The sequence below is a fragment of the Podarcis liolepis genome, assembly GCF_965112155.1.
Source record: "Podarcis liolepis genome assembly, chromosome: 6".
Taxonomy (NCBI): Eukaryota; Metazoa; Chordata; class Lepidosauria; order Squamata; family Lacertidae; genus Podarcis; species Podarcis liolepis.
Window position 1 is genome coordinate 55,039,916 of NC_139559.1, and position 22,790 is coordinate 55,062,705.

The 22,790-nt window shown below is 43.8% G+C and overlaps 1 protein-coding gene and 1 long non-coding RNA gene across 6 annotated transcripts in view; both read right to left on the bottom strand.

The window, feature by feature from the left end:
• The window catches only part of LOC310709664 (BEN domain-containing protein 5-like), a 706,149-nt gene that overhangs the window by 298,150 nt on the left and 385,209 nt on the right, over positions 1 to 22,790 (bottom strand). Inside the window, exons 1-2 of one of the 5 annotated variants that reach the window (XM_083509646.1) lie at positions 19,940 to 21,073; positions 7,074 to 7,207 (exon numbers count right to left, since the gene is read on the bottom strand). The exons of 1 other annotated variant lie outside the window; for it this stretch is intronic. In XM_083509646.1, the coding sequence (XP_083365772.1) occupies positions 7,074 to 7,207; positions 19,940 to 20,159 (354 nt within the window). In that variant the 5' untranslated portion in view covers positions 20,160 to 21,073. Of the gene's footprint in view, positions 1 to 7,073; positions 7,211 to 19,939; positions 21,074 to 22,790 lie in introns of those variants that run through there. 3 more of the 5 variants (XM_083509649.1, XM_083509647.1, XM_083509648.1) reach the window with 3 other exon arrangements.
• Positions 8,797 to 17,198, bottom strand: LOC310709735. The gene is made up of 2 exons (XR_014527657.1): positions 14,598 to 17,198; positions 8,797 to 14,357 (listed from the first exon to the last, which is right to left on the bottom strand). It is a non-coding gene; the product is annotated as an uncharacterized lncRNA (long non-coding RNA).

Sequence of the window (22,790 nt, forward strand, 5' to 3'; positions counted from 1 at the left end):
AGATATTTTCCAACAACACTATTAAGTGTTGAATGCTCCCAGGGGGAAAAATAGGCATAGATATTGTGTTATTTCATTCCATCAACTGAAAACTTTATTTTTCTCAGTGCATTGAGGTGACAAAACAGATTAGCTGAAGGCTAGCTAATAGTTCTCTGCAAAATTTCCTGGCAGTACGCATTTATGTAATGGTTAGTGTCAGACCAGGACTTGGGAGAGCACAGTTCAAATCCCCACTCAGCCATGAAGTTCACTGGGTGACCTTGGTCCAGTCACTGTGTCTCAACCCTACCTCACAGGGTTGTTGTGAGGGGGAAAATTGGGAGAAAGAAGCATGTACACCAGCTTGAGTTCCTTGGAGTAAAAGGTGGGAAATACATACAGTGGTGCCCCGCAAGACGAATGCCTCGCAATACGGAAAACTCGCTAGACGAAAGAGTTTTCCGTTTTGGAGGTGCTTCGCAAAACGAATTTCCTATGGGCTTGCTTCGCAAGACGACTATGCCTTGCGAGTTCCTGCGGGGTTCCCCCCCCCTTTTTCTAAGCTGCTAAGCCGCTTATCAGCTGATCCGATCAGCAGATAAGCCGCTAAAAGCCGCTAATAGCGCTAATCCGCTAATCCTTCAATGGGCTTGCTTTGCAAGACGAAAAAACCGCTAGACGAAGAGAATCACGGAACGGATTCTTTTCGTCTTGCGAGGCACCACTGTACATACATACATACATAAAATAAATTTTTGTACGCTACTGGTGTGGCCACAACTTTCACACCATTAACATAATTGGGGGGCATCAAAGCTCAAACCAAGTGACTGAGTGGAATAATTCCACAATATGACAAAAATAGTAATGAAATAATTTCATTCGGCATCAGGCTATCCAGTACTGTGCAATAATCAGCCATATCTCAACTGGGGTAATGTCTCCAAGGCAAATTTATCTGCCATCCCTTTGACTCCCAGTATTAATACTTAAGCTTTCTTACAGCTACTTTGTGCCCCATTTTAACATCAAGCAAAGCAGATGTGTAACTGAAAGAGTTTGCTTTAAAATAATAACTGTTTTCATGATAAAACTGCATTGTTTTGGCTTAGGGCAACATTATAGAGAAACAATACATATGTAGCTAGTAAATGCAAAAATATCAAACAGCCCGTGTTTTCATGTTGAATTAGAAGTTTATTTTAAATTCATAACAAAATGAGAATGTGGCAATAAATGCAGAATAAAAACAATGTCAATATACTGTCACAATAGCACTAAAGAGTTTATCAGTATCATAAAACGGATGTATCAAATGTTAAATTTGTATTTGGATATAGTATGTGCATGAACAATAAACTGCACATTTTTATACATGTTAGCAGTAATGGTCAGTGCACAGTTCTTGAGTGAGAAGCATGTCAGAGCTGCAAAATTTACTTTTCCTTATTTTCTAGTCATCACCACCAAAGATCTAAAATTCTGAACGAAAACATACAGAAGACCAGCCTGAACTTAAATGAGAAATACTCAAGTATGACAAAGCATACTCATACTTAGGGTTGCCCTACGTCTGGAATTTCCTGGACATATCCAGAACACTGCAGTCAGAATCCAGACATAGGGCAACCCATACAATTTTCCTTTTAAAAAAAAGCTCAAAAACTTCATTTTTGTGATTTTTTTGGGGGGGGGAGGCTCAACAACTTTTATGTCCAGTCTTTTTCACTGTATGAAATCTGGGATCCCTGAGTATACTTGCAACATAAAAACAGCAAACCCGTTCAAAAGCCATTAAGGTAAAGGTAAAGGTACCCCTGCCCGTACGGGCCAGTCTTGCCAGACTCTAGGGTTGTGCGCTCATCTCACTCTATAGGCCGGGAGCCAGCGCTGTCCGCAGACACTTCTGGGTCATGTGGCCAGCGTGACAAGCTGCATCTGGTGAGCCAGCTAAGCACACGGAACGCCGTTTACCTTCCCGCTGGTAAGCGGTCCCTATTTATCTACTTGCACCCGGGGGTGCTTTCGAACTGCTAGGTTGGCAGGCGCTGGGACTGAATGACGGGAGCGCACCCCGCCGCGGGGATTCGAACCGCCGACCATGCGATCGGCAGGTCCTAGGCGCTGAGGTTTCACCCACAGCGCCACCCGCATCCCTATTTTTAAAGAACATACAGCTCTGAACTTCAAATGCTTTATGAAGACATATCTTTTTACACAAGTGTATACCAAACAATAGTGTTTTGCCTATTGTTTTAGAATTTTGTAACTTCTCTTGCAAGTTTAAAATGGGGGGGAGGGAGGGAGAAGTAGGGAGAGAGGAGGGGAGAGAGGGAGAGAGGGAGAGAGAGAGACTTGTCTTATTTCAAGTCTTGTAGTCCACTCTGGCAGTACCTGCAGTAATGAAGAGTGGGTAATTATTTTTGTAAAACAGAAATAAGAATGTAATTGTGAAGTATAAAATCCAGGATTTAACAAGGAGATCAGTTTCTGAAAAGGGTAGAAATTCCAGGTCTGAATTCCAATTAGCTATAGAATTTGAAGAATCATGAAAAATTCAAAACTGAAACATGCATCAACTGGAATGATTCTTCTACTGTTCCACAGTTGATCTTGTCACAACAAGAGGAAACCAGGATGATGAATCTAAGAAAATAGCAGGTGTGACTCCAAGTGCAGGCAAATAGAAAGATATTGACAGCATATTAATTCTGAAAGATGAAGAGCCATAATTAACATATTTGTCCGCTACTGAAAGCATTATCAGTTCTTTCAGATGGTCCAGTGTATTTAAGTCCAGGTATTTGCTCAAGTGCATTTCCAAAATTATTAACTATCTGCTGAATAATAAGTGTGCTGAATGCTTAAAGGAGTCAGTCCCTCTAATCAAAATGCCCAAATGCCAGAACATCCACTGATCTAATCAAAAGAAAAACAGTATTTTCTGATAATACACTGTTCTTCACTGCATCCAGAAATTCTCTGCCAATACTTTTAATAGGCCACAGGGGGAGAATTATTTGAAGGCATCCTGTTATTTGGGGGTTGTTTTGAATCCTCTTGATAGTGCTCTAAAGTTCTCTGGTGGATCACAACATCTCTGGACTTTCTTGAAATGTTGCCCGGTTGATAATTTTATAGGAAATGGTGCAACAATATTCAATGGCACAGTTTATATCTAAGAAATATAGGATGTTCCTTTAATGGCTGTTGAGCTCATTGGCACAATTTAGTGACAAGGTCTCAACTTTCAGCAAAATATAACTATACCCACATCGATTGTGGGCACAGTACAGTATGTGAAATAGTGCCACTGAGCAGCTGGTCATTCTCATCTTATTAAAATATTTGGAATGGAGCACAAAACTACAATTCAGAGGAAAATGTTTCTCTTTTATGGCAAAAATAAAGAACCACTTTAGCAAACTTTACTGCGTGGAAGGATAAACGTTTGCAGGCTATAGTCTACCATATTGCTGCATCAGTTTTCATTGACAATCAGAACTAAGATGCAACCATGACAAATGTGATATAATGACAGTGCTTCATGGGCATCAAGCACCTCAAACTTTTAAGAATACTATTTATGCAGAAAAGGTCATCATTATACCTGTCACACCAAGTGCAAGCTGCTTTTCTTAAACTTTTTATGTATAAGACCTTATTTTTTTCACAGCAAGATGTCCAAAATAAGAAATACAACATATCCTACATACCTAAGCTGTTGACAAAACTAATTTACAGCTTAATCATGAAATAAGCAACAAAAACAAGTGCTACAACAAAAATGACAAAATAACTACCATAACTGTACATGAAACACATTATGGAGCAGTAATAAAATAATACAGAACGCATAATACAGATTGAAAATAACCTTTTGCCTTAAAAGACAGGCAGATATTGGCCAGGTTCGAAAGTCACTCTAAATCAAGCAACATCTTACTGTGAACTTGCAGGCATTTGGACTCTGAGAGACGAGACTGCAGCAAGATCTTGACAAAACTGAGCCACTAAGCTATTTTCAAAACAGCTTGACAGTCTGGGTAACTGGGTGTGTTCCTTCCCATGTTGACTATAGCTAGCATTTATGAGAAAACATACCGTATTGGCCTGAATATAAGCCTCACTTTTCCCCCAAATTCCGACCGTGAAAAGTTAAAGTGCGGCTTATATTCGCAACCTTACAGTATGCAGTCAGGAGCGTGGGGCAAACAGTGGCAGGAGCGCAGCAAAGCTGTGCCTGCCCCATGTGTGGTCCCCCGTCCTCTTCCCCAAGGCCGGGAAGGGAGTGAGGAAGGGAAAAGGCCGCTGGCAACGCAGTGTGGTTCCCCCATCCCCCCCAAGTATGCAGCTAGGAGCAGCAAGGAATGGAGTGGCTTATATTTGGGTATTTCCCCCTCTCCAATTTTAAAGGTGTGGCTTATATTCAGGTGCAGCTTATATTCAGGCCAATACAGTACTTGCCATACCTGGAGGTATAGCATTTCATAGCACACCGAATACTGTATACTACAGCAACAAGCAAATGAACTAACTAGCATGGAACTTTCCATGTATTGCTATTGGATTATCCTACATATAGATTTAAGAAATGTGTGTGAGAGAATGAATGAGGAGCAGCTGTTCCCATAATTCAGAAAAATACATATCTGGTGAGATTGCCTTTTGAGTTTGGTTGAAGGGAATCAAAATGTGCTTTCCTGGACCCGGCATGTGGCAGTATTGGTGGCAATAAGATTGGAGACCTGGTTACTCCATGAAGTCCAATGTAAAAGCAGAATGTAAATACAGGGAACTCGCAACTTGGGCATATTTAACTTGTGCACATTCAGCTTTATGTGCTTGGCAAATTTTAAAAATAAAGAATAAAAAGGGTGAGGGACGGGGACAGACATTGAGGAAAAAATACACTGGCAATCTCACACGGTTTTGCCTTAGCATGGGAATAGCATGAACTATTCCCAGAACGTAACCCAGCAGTAAATTAATAGTTGCTTGCATGTGTGCATCATACTGATCTACAATTCTTATACATTGATCATATGGTGTGGTTATCATGCTTCTACCATTTTTTCTTGTTAAACAAATAAAATAAACTTACACTGCAACATTAAAACACAAACAGTATGCCTGTGGCATACGTACGTAATAACTTTTGTATATGCTGTTTCTCTATAACGTTGTCACTAAGCCAAACACCTATTCCCTGACTCTAATGAAAACATTGGCAGTCATCATGAATCTAAAATAGTCAAAATGTGCATGCATATGCTCCCTATCTGATTTTCCTAGAATTAAAATGAAGTACACCTCCACAAGCAGGCTTGAGTACTGGTATGTATTGGCAAAGGAGAGCCAGGTAATGTTTTCTTCAGTATATAAAAGGCTGATTACTACACAGTACCTGGTGGCAGGCTAAAGAGGGAAAGCTTTGGCAAATAATATGACCCAGAACTATGTGTCCCACAAACCATTTTATCACATAAGCAAAACCTGGAATACAAACATATATTAAAACATTTTTGCATGTCTGTTGTGTACTTTTTGTATAATGCTTCTTCATTGTATCACAGATCTCTTCATTTTGAGCATTTATTCACTCCATTTACTTTTAAACCAGGTGAGTTCAAGAACTGTTTGTAGGGTACATGTCTTTAGATGCATCCTGACAAAAATCAGGAAGGAATTTTCCTGAGAACTTTTAGCTCAAGGTCAGTGTATTTCGTTACCTAAATCCACTGAGGAAAAAATAGTTTCCAGATGGTGAGACTACAATCACTGAGCACATTTTCCTGCTCAGCCAGTCACTTAAAAAGACAAGCACACTGTGTATTGTTTTATGTTTCATACTGATATTTTTATGTGACACTTTCAGTTTACCATGTGCTTCTTGTGAAGTAGGCTACTATAATTTCCATCTAGTAACAAAAAACATAGGATGAAGCCCCAAAGCTGTCACGGTAACCTCATCGATCACATGAATTTGGGTATCAGCACTTTTATTCTCAATTCCTTCCCTAATGATCCCCAGCATGGAATTTGCCTTTCTCACAGCTGTTGCACACTGGGTCAGCATCTTCACTTAGCTATCTACTACAACTCCAAGGTTTCTCGCTCCTCTCCCCTCCAGTTCAGAGTATATATGCGGAATTACGCTTTTTCCGTCCCCACATTAATCACCTTACGCTAGTTTGCACTTAAATGCATTTGCCATTTTGCCACACTGGGTGAATACCCAGTTTGGAGAGGTCCTTTTGTAGCTCTTTGATGCTCCTTTAACAACCCTGAGTGGTTTAATATTTCCCACCCTCATGCACACTCTAAATCTGTTCTGGGGGATTCCCCCAACTCTCTAGAGCAGATTTGGCCACAGCATATTGAGGGAAGGGAGAGGGGAGAGGCCCGTTGCATGAGCGGAAATCCTTTTCTGATAGGATGAGGGAGTTGGATGTTCCCCTTCAATAGCAGAATGAATTATGTTGTATATATTTCATTGTGGGGTGTTTTGTGTGTGTTAAGATTAGACCTTTTAAATATCTAGAAAAGGCAGATGCTGATACTCTCAAACCCATAAACACATGGATTATACATGTATCATACTTCATCCACATGCCACACTTTAGAGAATGCCACTCCACTCTGATGTTATTTACTGGTGTTAACACCAGTAACCAAAGGGAAGAAAAGGCAACCAATGAAGGAGTTCTGCAACAGACATGAATGTGAAAGAGAAGTTTCTTTCATGAAGTGTCGTAAAACTTTCTTTTAAATTTACAACACAAAATGAGTAACAACGCTGAAAACTCATATTCACAAAACCCTGTAGCTGACCTTCAATTAAAAAACTAGCAAAACAACTCTTTGGGCCAAAGTGAAAGAGTGTCCAACAATGACTAAAGAAAGGAACTTGAGCAAATAGAATGAAAAAGCCCCATGCATTTACAAGAGAGACATTTAAAGCAATTCAGGAGTCTTGATCACATTCACACTCCCATCAGTCATAGCCAGTAATACAATGCTTTGTATGCTTTCCTTTAAGGTCTGAAGCCACAAAGTTTAAAAAAGAGCAACAAAAAAACTTCCAATACCTTACAGTGTCTAAGTTCCATATCTTCATCCCCATAATCTGTAATTTCTCCTATTTCTTCTAGGTGATTGAGAGAAAGCTTGGGGATTTTAATTTTCTTCTGCATCACACTGTTTTCAAGATCAGTTTTATCTTCTGTAAAATTTATATAAAAATAAAAATGGTCAAATTCATCAAACTTTTCATCAAACTTATCATTCAAATGCTGTATCACTGAGGCCAGACCACTTAAAGTTTCCCATGCTCAACTGTCTTCAGTGTGCAGTGGAATTCAATTGCTCCACAGACTCTAAACATTAACACCAAAATGAAGAGTGCCACATGCAATTCTACATTTTTTTAATTCTGTATTTTCCAAGACAGAAAAATACAATCACCACATTTCTATTTGTGTTATTTCATTTCAATGTATGAAAATTTTAAACTTCCTATTACAAAAGGACAAGTCTTTTACAAAAAAACAAAAAAGGAAGAGGCAATGTTTAAAGAAGATATGCTGGCGTTCCTCCAGCATATATGCATTAAAAATACCTCTCCCCCATCTCTCAGAACAGTTATAGTAAATTCCCAAGCAGCTGGCATACTGAGAAATGAAGTTCTTTCAGCACTGTTGACACCTGCAGCAGGTAGCAGCTCAACTTACAAGAGTCAGGTGGAGAAAAACAGAGACCACTCTCCCAACATTACCACTATGGCATTGCTTTAAAAAAAGCTGTCACTGCCACTGTCACTTGCTCAGATTGCTCTCTACATTAATGTACTAGTGCATAGTGCTCAAAAGCTCCCACAGCACTCTTCCTCTCCCCTGCTGCACTGTGGACAAAGCAAGCCAGAGTCTGGATTGTGATGTGTTTCCTCCAAACAAACCATGAACAGTAACCAAGGTTTGTAACTGGCTTACAGCTCATGGTTTGTTTGGAGGAAAAACCATGAGCCTAGGTTCAGATGACATGACAACACAGACTCTGGGTTGTTTCATCTGCTGTGTGGCAGCAGGAAGTGCAAGGGAAAGGTGCTGTGGGAATGTCTGCGCAGTATGTATTACACTATGGTTTAATGTGCCGTACAAACTGAACCAATGTCACCACTGGTAAATATCCAGGCAAGTGGGCTTGCTGTGGAAAGGAGTTAGACCTTGTTTTACTGAGCCCAATTCAAAATAAAACTGTCAATATTTTCATTATATACAAATATGCCATTTCCTTTGCTCTGGCAAGGAAAAGATTAAGTGGCAACAACAAGCAGGACTTTCTGCATCACAGGGACAGGCAGAGGCCTGAATGGGACCCTCCAATCCTAACTATGTTTACTGCTTTTTGAAGCAGAGGCCACCACTGGAGTCCAGTGGCTTGAGAACCAAGACAGGAGTGTGCATGTTTATTTGCAGAACTCTGGAGCCTTCAGGTGCAATTTCCAGGCAGACTGTTCAGAACCCATATCATCCCTGAAAGTTTCCTTCCTATACTTTTCATTTGTCACTCAGCTCCTGGCAAGCAACACATAATTTGGGACCAAGGTAGATATTATCAAGACATCCAAGAAATCAAACAGGGTTGATGTTTCTGCTTACTGAGATGCATAATCTCCCTCTGCTTTCTGCAAGATGGTTAATATATTTTCATTTGTTAATGCTTTTTTGTTCTCATGCTCTTTCAGCTTTTATCAAGGGATTATATTATCTATTGCTCTGCTGCTCTTGATTTTTGGATCAATTCTAATTATTATTTTTTTAATGGGCTGACTTTACTTGACAATGTTTTTATTGTATGCATCTTTGATCTTTTGAAAGGTGTCTAATAAATCTTGTAAAGAAAGGAAGTTTGCTTTGGTGTACCCCTGCAAATTTTAATATATTTACCTATGATTATTTCGTAATATATGAGTGAGACAAACTTAAAATTCTGATCAACATTTATCTGTAATTTCCTTTCTTCTATGTAAACCTAACTTTCCCACCCCCACTCTCTCATTTTTAATCTCCTGCTCCTTATGACAACATCAATCTGATGACTCCTTTACATTTTTTCTCTGTGGAAATGAAAATGCGATTATCCAGACCTAGCAGTCAGACTGATGTGTTGTTAAAAATGGCAGACTTATAAAATGCACTGAGAAGAGGACTCTGAGGATTGCTGTTTAGAATTTTATTTCATCACTACTTCTTGCATCTGGCTTGGTATTTCTTATGACTGTCTGCAGTTCATTTTAGCTTGTCTTGGTTCCCTTTTTTTGCATCTTTTGTATGTATTTTCTTTACTCTGCCTCAGGATACAATTTCACTAGTTGAGAGATCCATTTCTGTCTTTGACAAAAAGGAATTGCATTCATCTGTGTAACTCATCCCTAATGAATGCTATGCTCCTCATTAAACCCTGATTTACCTTTGTTTTCCTTTTCTGCACTGTCAACACTAACCATTTGTGAGCCCACTGAAAGCTGCTGCTTCAGAAAATGAAGCTAAGTACATACGGTACTAGCAGCATCCACATGGAAGTGTTTCAGAGAGCTTCATGGAATTTTTTCTTAGAACACAGTGTGTCTGTGCATGTTCTTTTCCTAATCAGCAACTCCTAAAGATGTATTCAATCATGTGTTTACAATATGTTGTGGAAAAACCAGCATCTCTTACAGCACAAACATTCTAACCTCACTTTATCAGTAATATAGCATCTTTTATGCTTTGAAATTTTATGTCCACTAAACCAGTCTTCCCCAACTGGTGTGCTCCAGATGTTTTGAACTACAACTCCCATCACGCCTGATTAGTTGCAGCTGAGAGGGGGGCTGTAAACCAAAACATCTGGAGGGCACCAGGTTGGGGGAAGGCTGCATTACACTATATTAGGCATGGCATGTCTTGGAAAATTACTGCTTAACTGGCAAAAAACTGGACAACCTTTCAGCTTCTGAATTTTAAAGAGAGTATTGGAAGCTAATGCCCAATCTCCAGTCTTTGTTGTATCAACAAATACATTCTTGCAACACAGCATAGCTACATTCTATGACACAAAATAGGTTAGGTTTGAAATAAGTGTGTGACTTCTTCTGCAAACCCACATAAGCCTTGGATGTGTTTCTCAAACACCAGGTAACCCTGGGTTTTGCAAGGAAAACTGCCTTTAAAAGAAAGAAAAATCAAGACCAGTTTGTGATGAGGGAAGAGGAATATCTGTGGTTTAACGGTGGGGAGGTGGAGATAATCCCTGTTGACATGCCCAGTCCTGGCTTACGGATATATAAAAAAAGGGTAATTCAAAATAGATTTATAAAAAAAGACTTTAAATAAATATTAATAGCATAATTCTCATTGATTTTCTATTGATCCTGAAGGCAAATAGTGATGAGCACGCCTTGGATTGGTGTAAAAAGAGTTACTGGCTCACAAAACTTTCACGGACCTGTCTATCTATATGTAAAAGTGTCAGTCATGTTTTCAACAGCCAGAAAGGAAGGTAAAGAAATCCCTCAAATTTAAAGATTTCTTTGTCTGGGCACCTGGAAGCAGTTCTGACAGGCAAGCAACTATTGGGAGATTTCTGCAACATGGAGCACAAACCAAGGAAGTACCAGTATTCTGGGACCATATAAAGATCCTGCCAGTGTTAAAACTGATTTGTTTTATTTATTTTGGTTGCTTTGGATAATGTTGAAAGCAAAATGTTGTCAAGTAACATCAGAAGAAAGCAATGGCTCAATCTATATTATCATTAACCAACCCATACCCGTCAACACCTACTAAGCCTTACAAACAAACTAATTATGAGAACCTGATATTAGAGAAAATGAAGCTGCAGAACATCACGGTCTACTGAACTTTAGAGAATTTTTAAGCTGGCTGTTACTATAACTGCTCAACAACGCCCTATTTTTCTTTGTCAGCTTCCCATGAACACTCCACACAGGGATGTTTCAAGAATCTGTTAGTGCTTGTAGCCTTCTTTGGTATCTGATAGCTCCTGAAATCCTTCTGAAACCCAAAGAAAATATTACTAATACTAAAAGAAGAAAACAGAAGGAAGCAGGTTCTCCATGTTCAATTAGATATGTGTGGATTCATGCACAGCCCAATACATGGCAAAGCAAAATAGACAGCTGATAATCAAGCTAGCATATTATCATAAAGCTGTCAAAAGCAGATAGGGCAATAGAATAACAAGCATGAAGTGCATTGTAACAGATAGATGATGAAGCAATATTGAGACTTTACTGTATGCCAATTTTTACACAGGACAACTTCAACATATCAGCTGGATCACATCAGCAAATCCAAACCTTGTAGGCTAGGAACTAGGGTTGGGAAGCTGTGGTCCTCCAGATGTTGTTGGACTACAATTATAATAATGCAAGACCTGGCCTGCTGGATCATTCCAAAGACCCATCAAGTCAGCATTTTGTTCCCAGGTGCCTATGAAAGTCCACAAGCAGAACATTAGCACAAAAATACTCTCATGTTACCCAGCAAGTTGTATTCAGAGGCATCCTGTTTCTGATTTGAAAGAGCAATAACAGCTGTGGTGTCTAGTAGCCAATGATAGTCTTATCCTGAATGAATATGTCTAAATCCAACCAAGTTGGTCATCACTACATCTTGTAGTAGCAACTTCCATAGTTTAACTCTGTGCTATACTTCCTCTTGCCTGTCCTGAATCTCGCACCATTCAGCTTCACTGAGTAACAACAATTCGAATATATATATATATGGGGGAGCTCCATATTCACTTTCTTCACGCCACGCATGGTTTTTTTGACTATCATGTCTCCCTTTATTCATCAAAACATTCCAATATTTCCCCTCAATAATTTTGGCTGTGGTTTTCTGGCTCTACATTTTTGGATGTGACAACCAGAACTAGATAAAGTATTCCAAGCACAGTTGTACTATATATATGTATCAAGGTATATTTCACTCCTAATGATCCATCACATGAAATTCATCCTTTTCATAGAGCTGCCCCACCTCTCTTTCTTTGTCAGCCATTCTAAGTTCAAACCCCATCAGTGTATCATTTCTGATCACTGACCAATGTGACTGGGGTTGGGAGTCCAACAACATCTAAGAGCCACAGATTACCCACCTCAGTCACAGGCAGAATACCTATCAAGAAATTCAAATACACACTGCAATATGTCATTTCCTAGCTCACAAAACTCAGCCAGAACGGACCACACCTTGTACAAGTTCAATAGTTACAATCATGAAATAAATGAATGAAGAGCAAGATTATGAGCAAGTGGTAGACAGCTAACTCAGCCTGCTCCAAGAACCTTCACTTCACTAGTCCAAACTGCTGTCATCCTTGTCATTCCTATATTGCAGGGAATTGGACGAGATGAACCCTCAGGGTCCCTTCCAACTCTACAATTCTATGAGTCTAATGAATGTTGGAAATTCTGTATTACTGCTTTTGAGGTGGGGAACCCCTCAGAAGAGTAGGGTCTTCCCCAAATCAGGCATTCTCAATAGAGAGTCATCATTCCCCATACTGAGAATTCTTATTTTCCTACATCACGTTTGTAACCAGGCATGCAGCAGGTAAAAATCACCTCCAGCCAACCAGGAAGGGAAGAGTTTTTAAAAGACTGTATGAAGCACTTGCTTGAAGTTTCTGACAATAAAAAAACCTAATTTTTGCATCAATATCACCACTGAATTTCCTATATTTTGGATACGAATAATTAATTGTTATGCTGTAGTCATAGAAGGGTGTTGTTCTTTCAGTAAAATATACATGATAAAATCAAAGTCACAACCCTGGGGGAAATTACAGCAAATGTTTGAACTACGGTCTAGCAGTGAAAACTTTGCAGTGGGCCACCCTGATTAAATAATTGATACTAATCAGGAATTGTCACTGTTGTTAACTACCATTTGTTCTGCACTGATTGAACTTAGCATCTAGGTATGTTGTACTCAGCATATATAACGATTTATAGAACAGGTACCTTTTACAAGCTACAGCTTCACTTCCTGTCTTGCAACAGATATGATATTCACCTCATATTTTAACACAGATATGGGGATTTTTAATGTTACTGATTGCATAAATAATCCTGTGACCTGAAATGCTTCTTGCCCCCTAAGTGTGTTTAGCACAAATCCTGCTGTTTGGCATTTTGAATACAGAGCATTATTCTAGATTATATAAGGTTTTCCTCTTGCGGCACAGAGGATTGTTAATTCTCAGTCCTGCCAACAGAGTCACCACACCCCCAACTTTTCAGCATGTCTTTGGGATCAAACAATCCTAAAAGGGTAAAGGACATTTTGGTTTTGAACTCTGTAAAACAGAGGGGGGGTGTTTTTTAAAAATGGCACCTCAACTGCCAGCTCATAATGCCCAAACTTGAGAATGGATACTTAGAAAGAAGAGCCTCTTCGCTATGCACGCCCCCAGAATGTTCTGCTCAATGTGTACCTTTCTTAGATAACAACACCCTTGGGATTATTGTGTGCTGCAAGTAGTTTTCTCACTCTGGAGATATACTAAAAAATAATATTTTAAAGCTACAAACAAACTTGTATTCGCGAGGGGGAGGGGGGCAAACAACTAACTAAGGAGCAGTGATGATATTAATTTACTCTTTCCAGTTTTTGAATCATAGTTCAGTAGCTCAGGCCTTTTAAAGGCTAGCTTTTTCCCTCTCCCCCTTTTGCCTTCCTTCTTATCCTTGATGTAAGCACTTTTCTATAATTCTGAAAGCGGGGGGTGGGGGGTGCTGTTTCACAGATAGAAGATTGTGATTTTACACAGCACATATAGAAAGGATTTGTTTATTTATCTGATAGACTTGTATTATCCCACTTCAGAAAGGTATTTTCTAGCAACATGTAGTTTAACAATAAAAACAAAACAAACTAATATGAATAAGCAAGTTCAAAATAACATGTGGCAGCACAGGAAGCAATCAAGTTGAAATTTCAGCTATAAAAGCAGCAGAACTGAAAAAGCAACAATAAACTAAAGCCATTTTTGCATGGCATAGAAGAAATTAGTAAAAAATAAAATAAAAAAATCATCCAGCATGTGCCTAGTGGAAATCATTCCACAGACTGGAAACTACTACAGAGAAGGCACATCACCTAACCTCAACAAGCAAAAAACTGAAAAAAATCTCTTAACAGATAATCAGAACCGGTGGTCTTTGGCATAACTTATAAATCCTGGGATCAAGGCAACACCACCACCTGGAAACATACAGGAAGTCAATTAAGATGGCAAGATAACACATGCCCATCATCAGCATGGTAGATATGTTCTCAATATGAGATACTTCTGAAAAATAACTACAGTGGTACCTTGGGTTAAGTACTTAATTCGTTCCGGAGGTCCATTCTTAACCTGAAACTGTTTTTAACCTGAAGAACCACTTTAGCTTATGGGGCCTCCTGCTGCTGCCGTGCCGCCGGAGCATGATTTCTGTTCTTATCCTGAAGCAAAGTTCTTAACCCGAGGTACTATTTCTGGTTTAGCGGAGTCTGTAACCTGAAGCGTATGTAACCTGAAGCGTATGTAACCCAAGGTACCACTGTATAGCTCAGTAGTTGAGCACCTGCCTTGAATGCAGGTTCAACCCCTGGAATCTTCAGGTAGGGATGCAAGGCTCCCTACCTGAAATGCTGGTGAGCATCTGCCAGTCAATACAGACAGTACTATGCAAGATGGACCAATAACATGACTTGGTATAAGGCAGTTTCCTATGTTCCTAGTGCATTGTTCCTAATGTATTGTAGTTGTCAAGCCTGAATGGTACAAGGATAAACACGGCCAGGCTACGTCTGCTCAGAAGGAGTAGCAACTGGCACTCTAGTCTGAAGCGCTTTGTGAAAAGTGCTGCATGCCACCAACATGACTTGGGTTGTTCATAGCAAAGGATGGGTCTAACAGTACTGCAGACTTAAGAGGGCATGCAACCCTAAGCAGAACAGATCCTCAGTCAGGCAGGCTACTTACCTACAGAACCTGCTTTAGGTTGCATCCCACCTTGAAGTGTAACTTTAAAATATTTAAATAAATAAAAATCCCATCTTGTTTGGACTGAGCTCCATTTTACAGCTGGACCTTTGTCCTTAACCACAGCTAAAGGACCCCAGGACAACCTTCTGGAATCCACCAAGTGCTTACATTCCAATAACCTGGTCCAGGATGGTGTGGCTGATAGTATCAAATGCCACTGAGGTATCCAGAAAATTATCAGTATCACACTTCTTCTGTCCTTCCACAGCAGGTCACCAGAACTAACAAATCAGTTTCTGTGACAAACCTAAGCATAAACCCTGATCTAAATAATCAACATTATTTAGGAATGTGTAATGTCCAGCTACCATCTGACTGATATCTGGTACTGGAAGTAATATTAGTGACCAGCCAGTAAGGTAAAGGGACCCCTGACCATTAGGTCCAGTCGTGACCAACTCTGGGGTTGCAGCGCTCATCTCGCTTTATTGGCTGAGGGAGCCAGCGTACAGCTTCCGGGTCATGTGGCCAGCATGACTAAGCCGCTTCTGGCGAACCAGAGCAGCCCACGGAAATGCCGTTTACCTTCCCGCCAGAATGGTACCTATCTATCTACTTGCACTTTGACGTGCTTTCGAACTGCTAGGTTGGCAGGAGCAGGGACTCAGCAACAGGAGCTCACTTGATCGGCAAGTCCTAGGCTCTGTGGTTTAACCCACAGCGCCACCCACGTCCCATGACCAGCCAGTAGTTGACACTAATAACCACTTCCTGAGCATGTACTATGAAAATAATTAGGCAACACCCTAAATCTGTGACTAAATTGTTTTAATTGTGCTGTTCAGGCTGTGATGAATGTCAGCAATTTTATCCCCAAGCAAGTCACAATAGGCCTTCAAGGTTTCCTTAAGATCTTTCTGTGGACTCATTTGGGGACATCTCATCATTCAAAGACACATCAGTATATGGCACTGAGATGATACAAAAGTGGTAGAACAGTATACTCGTTGGGCAGTATCGCTGCCAGAGAGTGGTCTCAAATATGAGCTCTCACTTTTGTCCAGTCATATTTGTATTCTAGACATTGCCACCCCCACCTTCTTCATCAGCTATTGGATAAGATAAGGCACTGTACAGCCTCAGCTCAATAAAAAGAGGAGTGAATTTACAGTCCACATCATTTCAGAACTCCATAATGTGAGCAGGGCTTCAACAGCTACAACAACAAAATCTCAAAGACTCTCAGGAATTATTCAGAATCCATCAGCCTCTGCGGCCATCTTAATAGGTCTGCAATGTGACACATGAAATATCACTGTGATCCAACTCTCTGAACTGCCAGGATGTGTATGTGTGTGTGGATGCAGCAGAGGTGTACCTCTCCCCAGCCTTGTGTGGCTCCACTGGCACAGAACACTTTAAGCCACAGAACACTTTGAGCCATCACCAGCAGTTACCCCACTCACCAGTGGTAAGCATAAACCTACAAAATGGGACATTCTGGAAGGTGGAGAGGGAGCAAGTAAATGAATCACTGGCTCTTCAGCAGACCCTGCTTCTGTCACATGACAACAATGAACACGATCTGGGCCTCTTCGGTACACCAGCTTAGGTGTTGGCTAACAAAATGAACCAGGCTGGTACAAGAGGTGTGGATGTGTGAAAGTTGTTGCTCTGCTCTGTTAAGCCTTGTTGCTGCAGACCAGAGGTCTGAATTGCTCTCCACACCTCAGTAGGAAAGGAGAGTGGTATATGCCTAGGGGCCTACTTCTCCTTGTGCACTGTTGAAACAATGTATGGCAGTAATAGCCAGAATTTAGGTTCAAATAGTGACTATATGCTGGGGCTAGAAGGGGATAAGATTACCTGGGATAAAGTCCACCTATCTCCAGCATGACTCCCTTAATTCATGTGGATGGGGGGGGGGAGAGGGACTCTGTGAATAAAAGAAGGTGCCCATTATGTGCAGTGAGGCATACTTCCTGTGTGTACTTCTGTGGACTTAAGAGTGCAATCCTATACATACTCACCTAGCAGTAGACGTTTATGGGACTACACTGTTAATTTGTAAAAATACCAGCCATATAAAAAACCTTGTTGCACTGCATCTGACAGTTCATTAGCAGAAAGGACAGAAAACTATGGTTAGTCATAGTTATTGTCAACAATATCTGGTACAGTGGTACCCCGCAAGACGAACGCCTCGCGAGACGAAAAACTCGCAAAACGAAAGGTTTTTTCGTTTTCGAGTTGCCTCGCAAGACGAATTTCCCTATGGGCTTGCTTCGCAAAACGAAGCTTGCCCCGGGGACAGCGGATCTTCTCTTTGAAGCAAGGGGCCGCGGGGAGATAGCGATCTCCCTGCAGCCCCTTGCTGCAAAAGACCGGGGGAAGCGGGGAAGCGAAGCGCTTCGCTTCCCGCTTCCCCCGCACCTCTTCTAAAGCAAGGGGCTGGGGGGAGATAGCGATCTCCCCGCAGCCCCTTGCAGCAAAAGATGTCGGGGGAAGCGGGAAGCGAAGCGCTTCGCTTCCCGCTTCCCCCGCACCTCTTCTAAAGCAAGGGGCTGGGGGGAGATAGCGATCTCCCCCCAGCCCCTTGCAGCGAAAGATGTCGGGGGAAGCGGGAAGCGAAGCGCTTCGCTTCCCGCTTCCCCCGCACCTCTTCTAAAGCAAGGGGCTGGGGGGAGATAGCGATCTCCCCCCAGCCCCTTGCAGCGAAAGATGTCGGGGGAAGCGGGAAGCGAAGCGCTTCGCTTCCCGCTTCCCCCGCACCTCTTCTAAAGCAAGGGGCTGGGGGGAGATAGCGATCTCCCCCCAGCCCCTTGCAGCGAAAGATGTCGGGGGAAGCGGGAAGCGAAGCGCTTCGCTTCCCGCTTCCCCCGCACCTCTTCTAAAGCAAGGGGCTGGGGGGAGATAGCGATCTCCCCCCAGCCCCTTGCAGCGAAAGATGTCGGGGGAAGCGGGGAAGCGAAGCGCTTCGCTTCCCGCTTCCCCCGACATCTTTTGCTGCAAGCGGCTGAAGGGAGATCGCTTCTCCCGGTGCTCCGAAGCCGGGCGGGGGGCATGGGACACCTCCCGCCGCAGCGGGGACACCTTTTGAAGGCAGGCGGGGGGGGCAAAGACTTTGGCCCCCCGCCCGCCTTCAGAAGAGGTCCAGGACCTCTTCTGAAGGCTGGCGGGGGGCAAAAGTCTTTGTCCCCCCTGCCTGCCTTCCCAGGGGCTTTTAAATCGCCCCGGACAGCGGAGAAGTCCTCCGCTGTCCGGGGCGATTTTAAAATGCCGCCCGCCAGCATTTTAAGATCGTCCCGCACAGCGGAGAAGTCCTCCGCTGTTCCGGGGTTTTTTAAAATGCTGGGGGTGGGAAGAAAAGCCCTTGTCCCCCCCCCCCCAGCCTTCAGACGAGGTCCGGGGACAGACTGTCCCCGGACCTGGTCTGAAGTCGGTTTCCCTAGGAACGCATTAATTGATTTTCAATGCATTCCTATGGGAAACCGTGCATCGCAAGACGAAAAAACCGCAAGACGAAGAGAATTGCGGAACGAATTAATTTCGTCTTGCGAGGCACCACTGTACTCAGAAGTATATGGTTTCTGAATATGAAAGTTCCATTTAGCACTCATGGCTAATGACAGTTCATTTGTCTGCAATCTGGGGGCTGGGACTCACTGTATTTCTAGCCTGGTATATACTACCAAGAAAATGTATTTGCTACCATCTATCTTCTTCAGCCTCTGATATTTTGGTAAGCTGTGCTATTATGCATGTAGGTCACCTTTGCAAATGGATCACAGGAAGGAGCAATTCTTGTAATAATATGGCCTCTATATGATACTCCTCATGGAGGTTTTTAAGATGACACACATTTTGAAGAATGTCCATACAAGCACACTTAATACTAGAACTAATTCTCACAAAATGCTATTACATTTGCTCAATGGAATTGAATGAGAACAGATACAGGAAAAAATATCCCACCATGTAATATAGCTAACTTATGGAACTCACTGCTCCAAGAAGTTATGATGATGTAAAGAAAAAACGATTGATCAATGACTTTAGCCATGGTAGTTCACTAGATCATCCACATTCAAGAGCAGCATTCCTTTGAATAGCAGCTGTTTGGCTGCAAACAACAGAGGACTGTTGCATTCATACTTTGCTTGTGGAATTCCTGGAATCATCTGGCACACTACTTTTGAAAGCAGGGTGATGCTTCTGTTTTATTCAGCAGGGCTCTTTTTATGACTTTTTCTGTGGTAACTACATCCTCAACTTCCTCATGACCAATCTGCCCATGTTCATCCTTTGGTTTCCATGCCTATCACACGTGGCCAAATAACCAAAGGCCTCCTCCTTCCATGCACAGAATTGCTGCAACAGTTCCTTCTGGACCCTCGTTTTCTAGGCTCTCACAAACTTCCCAGTCCTTGCCATTATGCCCATTTCGGCATGTTACCCCTGACCCAAACGCCCCCATTCTTTCCTGTAGCCATTCCTTCTTCAGCCAAAAACATTCATTCAAGCACTCTTGAGCACCTTGGGAAAATACTCTCTTAAAAATAAACACACACCCCATTATTACTGCTGCTATTCTCATACGAATGAGCATCCCTGTGCCTATGAGAAGCCCCATCCTAGGCCTCTGCAGCAGAGACCCCTGGAGACGCATGAAACCCCTCCCTCAGCAACACACACACACACGGAGACGGGCAGGCCCTACAAATAGCGGGGCTGCAGTCGGGCCTCTTCCCTCCCACCCATTTCCCCGGGTGGGGGAGCAGGAGCAGCAGCAGGAGCAGCAGCTTCTCCCCGACCCTTTCCTTCCAGGAGCAGGGAGGTTTTTTAACTGGTCTGGCCTCCGGATTGCACCCCCCTCCTCCCGCCGTCCCCGCGCGCCCCCCGGTTGCCTCACCTGCCAGCGCCAGGATCTGGGCCTTGTGCAGCAGCGGCCGCTCGCCCAGCTCGCGGGGGCTCTCGTCGCCGTCCTCGGGGTCGTGGGCAGGGCTGCGGTAGACGGTGTAGACCTTCTGGTTGTCGAAGTCGAGCCGGGATTTGGGGCTGAAGCCCTGCACGCACGACACGGGCAGCGCATAGCACACGTTGTCCTCCAGGAACCGCACGAAGGCGTACATTATTGTGGCGCGAGCGGGGGGCGAGTTGGGGGGGAGGCGGCCCGGCGACGAGCTGGCGGGGCGGGCGGGCGAGCGAGGGAGGGAGGGGGCCGCGCGGCTCGGCTCCCTCAGCCCCAGCGCTTTCTGTTATTGTTCCTGAAAATCCGGCTCGGCGCTCGGCTGAGCCGGTCTAGGCTGCACAGGCTTCTCTTTGCCAAGGCAGCCTCGGGCTCGGGCTGCGAGCAAGCAGCACGAGTCGAGCGCCGAGCGGAGCGAACCTCAGCCTGGCGCGCGTCTCAGAGAGAATCGGCCCGGCGCGTGCGGCGGGGGAAAGTGCCGCTCGCTCCCTGCCAGGGGATGGCGGAGGGCAGGAGGGGGAAGAGGGAATTCCCAAGTGATGGGCGACTTTCGGGAGCATGCCTCCCATCAGAGAGAGAGAGTGTGAGATGCCAGCTGCGGGTCCGCGCTCTCTGCGGGGACTGGGGCGCGGCGGCCCCGATCCTCCGTGCCACGCGCGGCGGGGGAAGCTGGGGGCTCGCGGGCGGGGCTGCCCAACGAGATCGCACGTTTGCTGCGGAGGAAGCGCCTTTCCCGCAGGCTCCCCATCGCCGATCCCCATAAGGAGGCGAGCAAGCTTTGGGTTGCCCTTGGCGAAGTTCAGCCACAGTTTAAACGTCTCCCCCGGCGGCCCGCTGGATGCCCCCTCGGCGGCGGCTGCTTCCTCTCCCGGTGGGAAGGTTGTGGGCATAGGCGAGCGAGCCAGTGCCTCTTGCTAGCTTGGCCTCTCTCTCTCTCTCTCTCCCACCCGCCGAAGCGAGGGGAAGCGAGCTGCGCCTTGCACGCCCTCCAGCTCCCAGAGGGCTACAGAAGAGGGTGCAACGGCGGCCGGTCCCCGCACAAGTAACAGCAGCCGCTTCCTCTTGCAGGGCCCCACCGGCCGGCCAGGCGGATCCTTCCTGTCGCGCGGCGGGCGGGCAGAAAGGCGGCGGGCGGGCAGGGACGCTTCCCGGAAAGAGCTGCCTCCCACGCTTCGTCTCAGAGACGTAGCATGGAGGATTGGGCCCAGCAGAGATACTTGGAAAAGGAGAGTGACCCAGGCAGCTCGTGCAGGGGCCCGGGGGATCCCGATTGTGCTCTATCCGGTTCAGAACACAAGTATGGAGCAGCTGCTCCTGTAGGGATCAAACACTTTTCTCCTCTTGTTCGATCTTGCTCTCTTAGTAGTCTTGCTTGTCCCAGTCAAATGTCATGACACATGCAGGCTTCAGTTGGCCGCAAGGTACTGTATTGCCCGGCTGTGGACTTTGGAGTTCAGAGAGGGAGTCAGTGCTCTCTGGGTCCCCGGCCGCCTTATTCCACCAGCTAGAGATGAGTGAGTGGCATGGAGGCAGCAATAGCTACTCCTTTCACTTGCCCATCTTGGTGGAAGAGCAGGCAGCAGCTATGTGGCGCCCCCTGAGTGGGAAGAGGAGAGAGGAGGAAGTACCAATGCTGCCCTCACAAGTGACACACTCCTGTGGGCCCTCCAGGCACTTCAGCATTCTTCACTCCTCCCTGAGGCAACTCTTAAAGGCATGGGAATCTTGAAGTTCCCTCAACACCCCTCCCACTTACACAGAGAAGACAGCACCTAGAAAGCAACTCTTGAGTGATCACAGATATGTACAAATTCATTCAGAATTGCCTTTGGAAAATAGTGTATCTTCCAAATGGTCGTAGGTATGTATTATTACACAGTGATGATATGAACCCTTTGGGAATTCTGCTATGAAGTCTTCACAACATGCCAGCACCTTGAGCTGCCACACAGACCCTTGAGCACAATTTTCTCTGCGGGTATTTGATAGAGAAGGGCCTTTTGCTCTTGCAATTTCCTGGCACCTTTTTGTGTTATGAATGCACCAACCATTTTAAAACCTCATTTCTCTGTATTATATAGAATATGCTAGTGGGTGCATGAGATAGATAGATAGATAGATAGATAGATAGATAGATAGATAGATAAAAACACCACACTAGTTATAGCCAAGCCATGGCTTCTGATGAAGCTTGAAGAATGTGCAGGGGATATATATCCCTGCACATTCTTTAAGCTTCATCAGAAGCCATGGCTTGGCTATAACTAGTGTGGTAAAGTATTTAACAGTCTTGGTCTCAGACTTTGGAGATCTGGATTCAAATCACTGCTCACTGTGCGACCTTTGGCCAGTCACATTTTCTCAGCCTAACCTATCACACACCCCAGGGATCTTGCTCTGGGTTCCTTGGGGAAGGGATGAGATTCTATGAAATAAGTAATACATTTCTGCTGTAGAAGTGCAGAAGAACTTTTACTTGGATGTAACTCCCTATGAGTTCAATAGGATTTATTCTCTAGTACTGTATAATGATAGTGGGCTTCAAGGTCATAGGAATACACTTGGATCTATCATCTTTGCCCATAAGAACGCCTGGGTGGATATGCATTGTAACCATCCAGTATCAGCTCTGCAAACAAAGCTTTGTGATACTCTGTGGATCTGCAAAATGGATACAATATAGAAGGAATACAATTTATAAACATAGGCAAGATCATCATGGCCATTCAGAACAAGAAATGATAACAATGCACATTCCTATGGCTGTAGGGGTTGGGGGAGGCTATACTAGTGT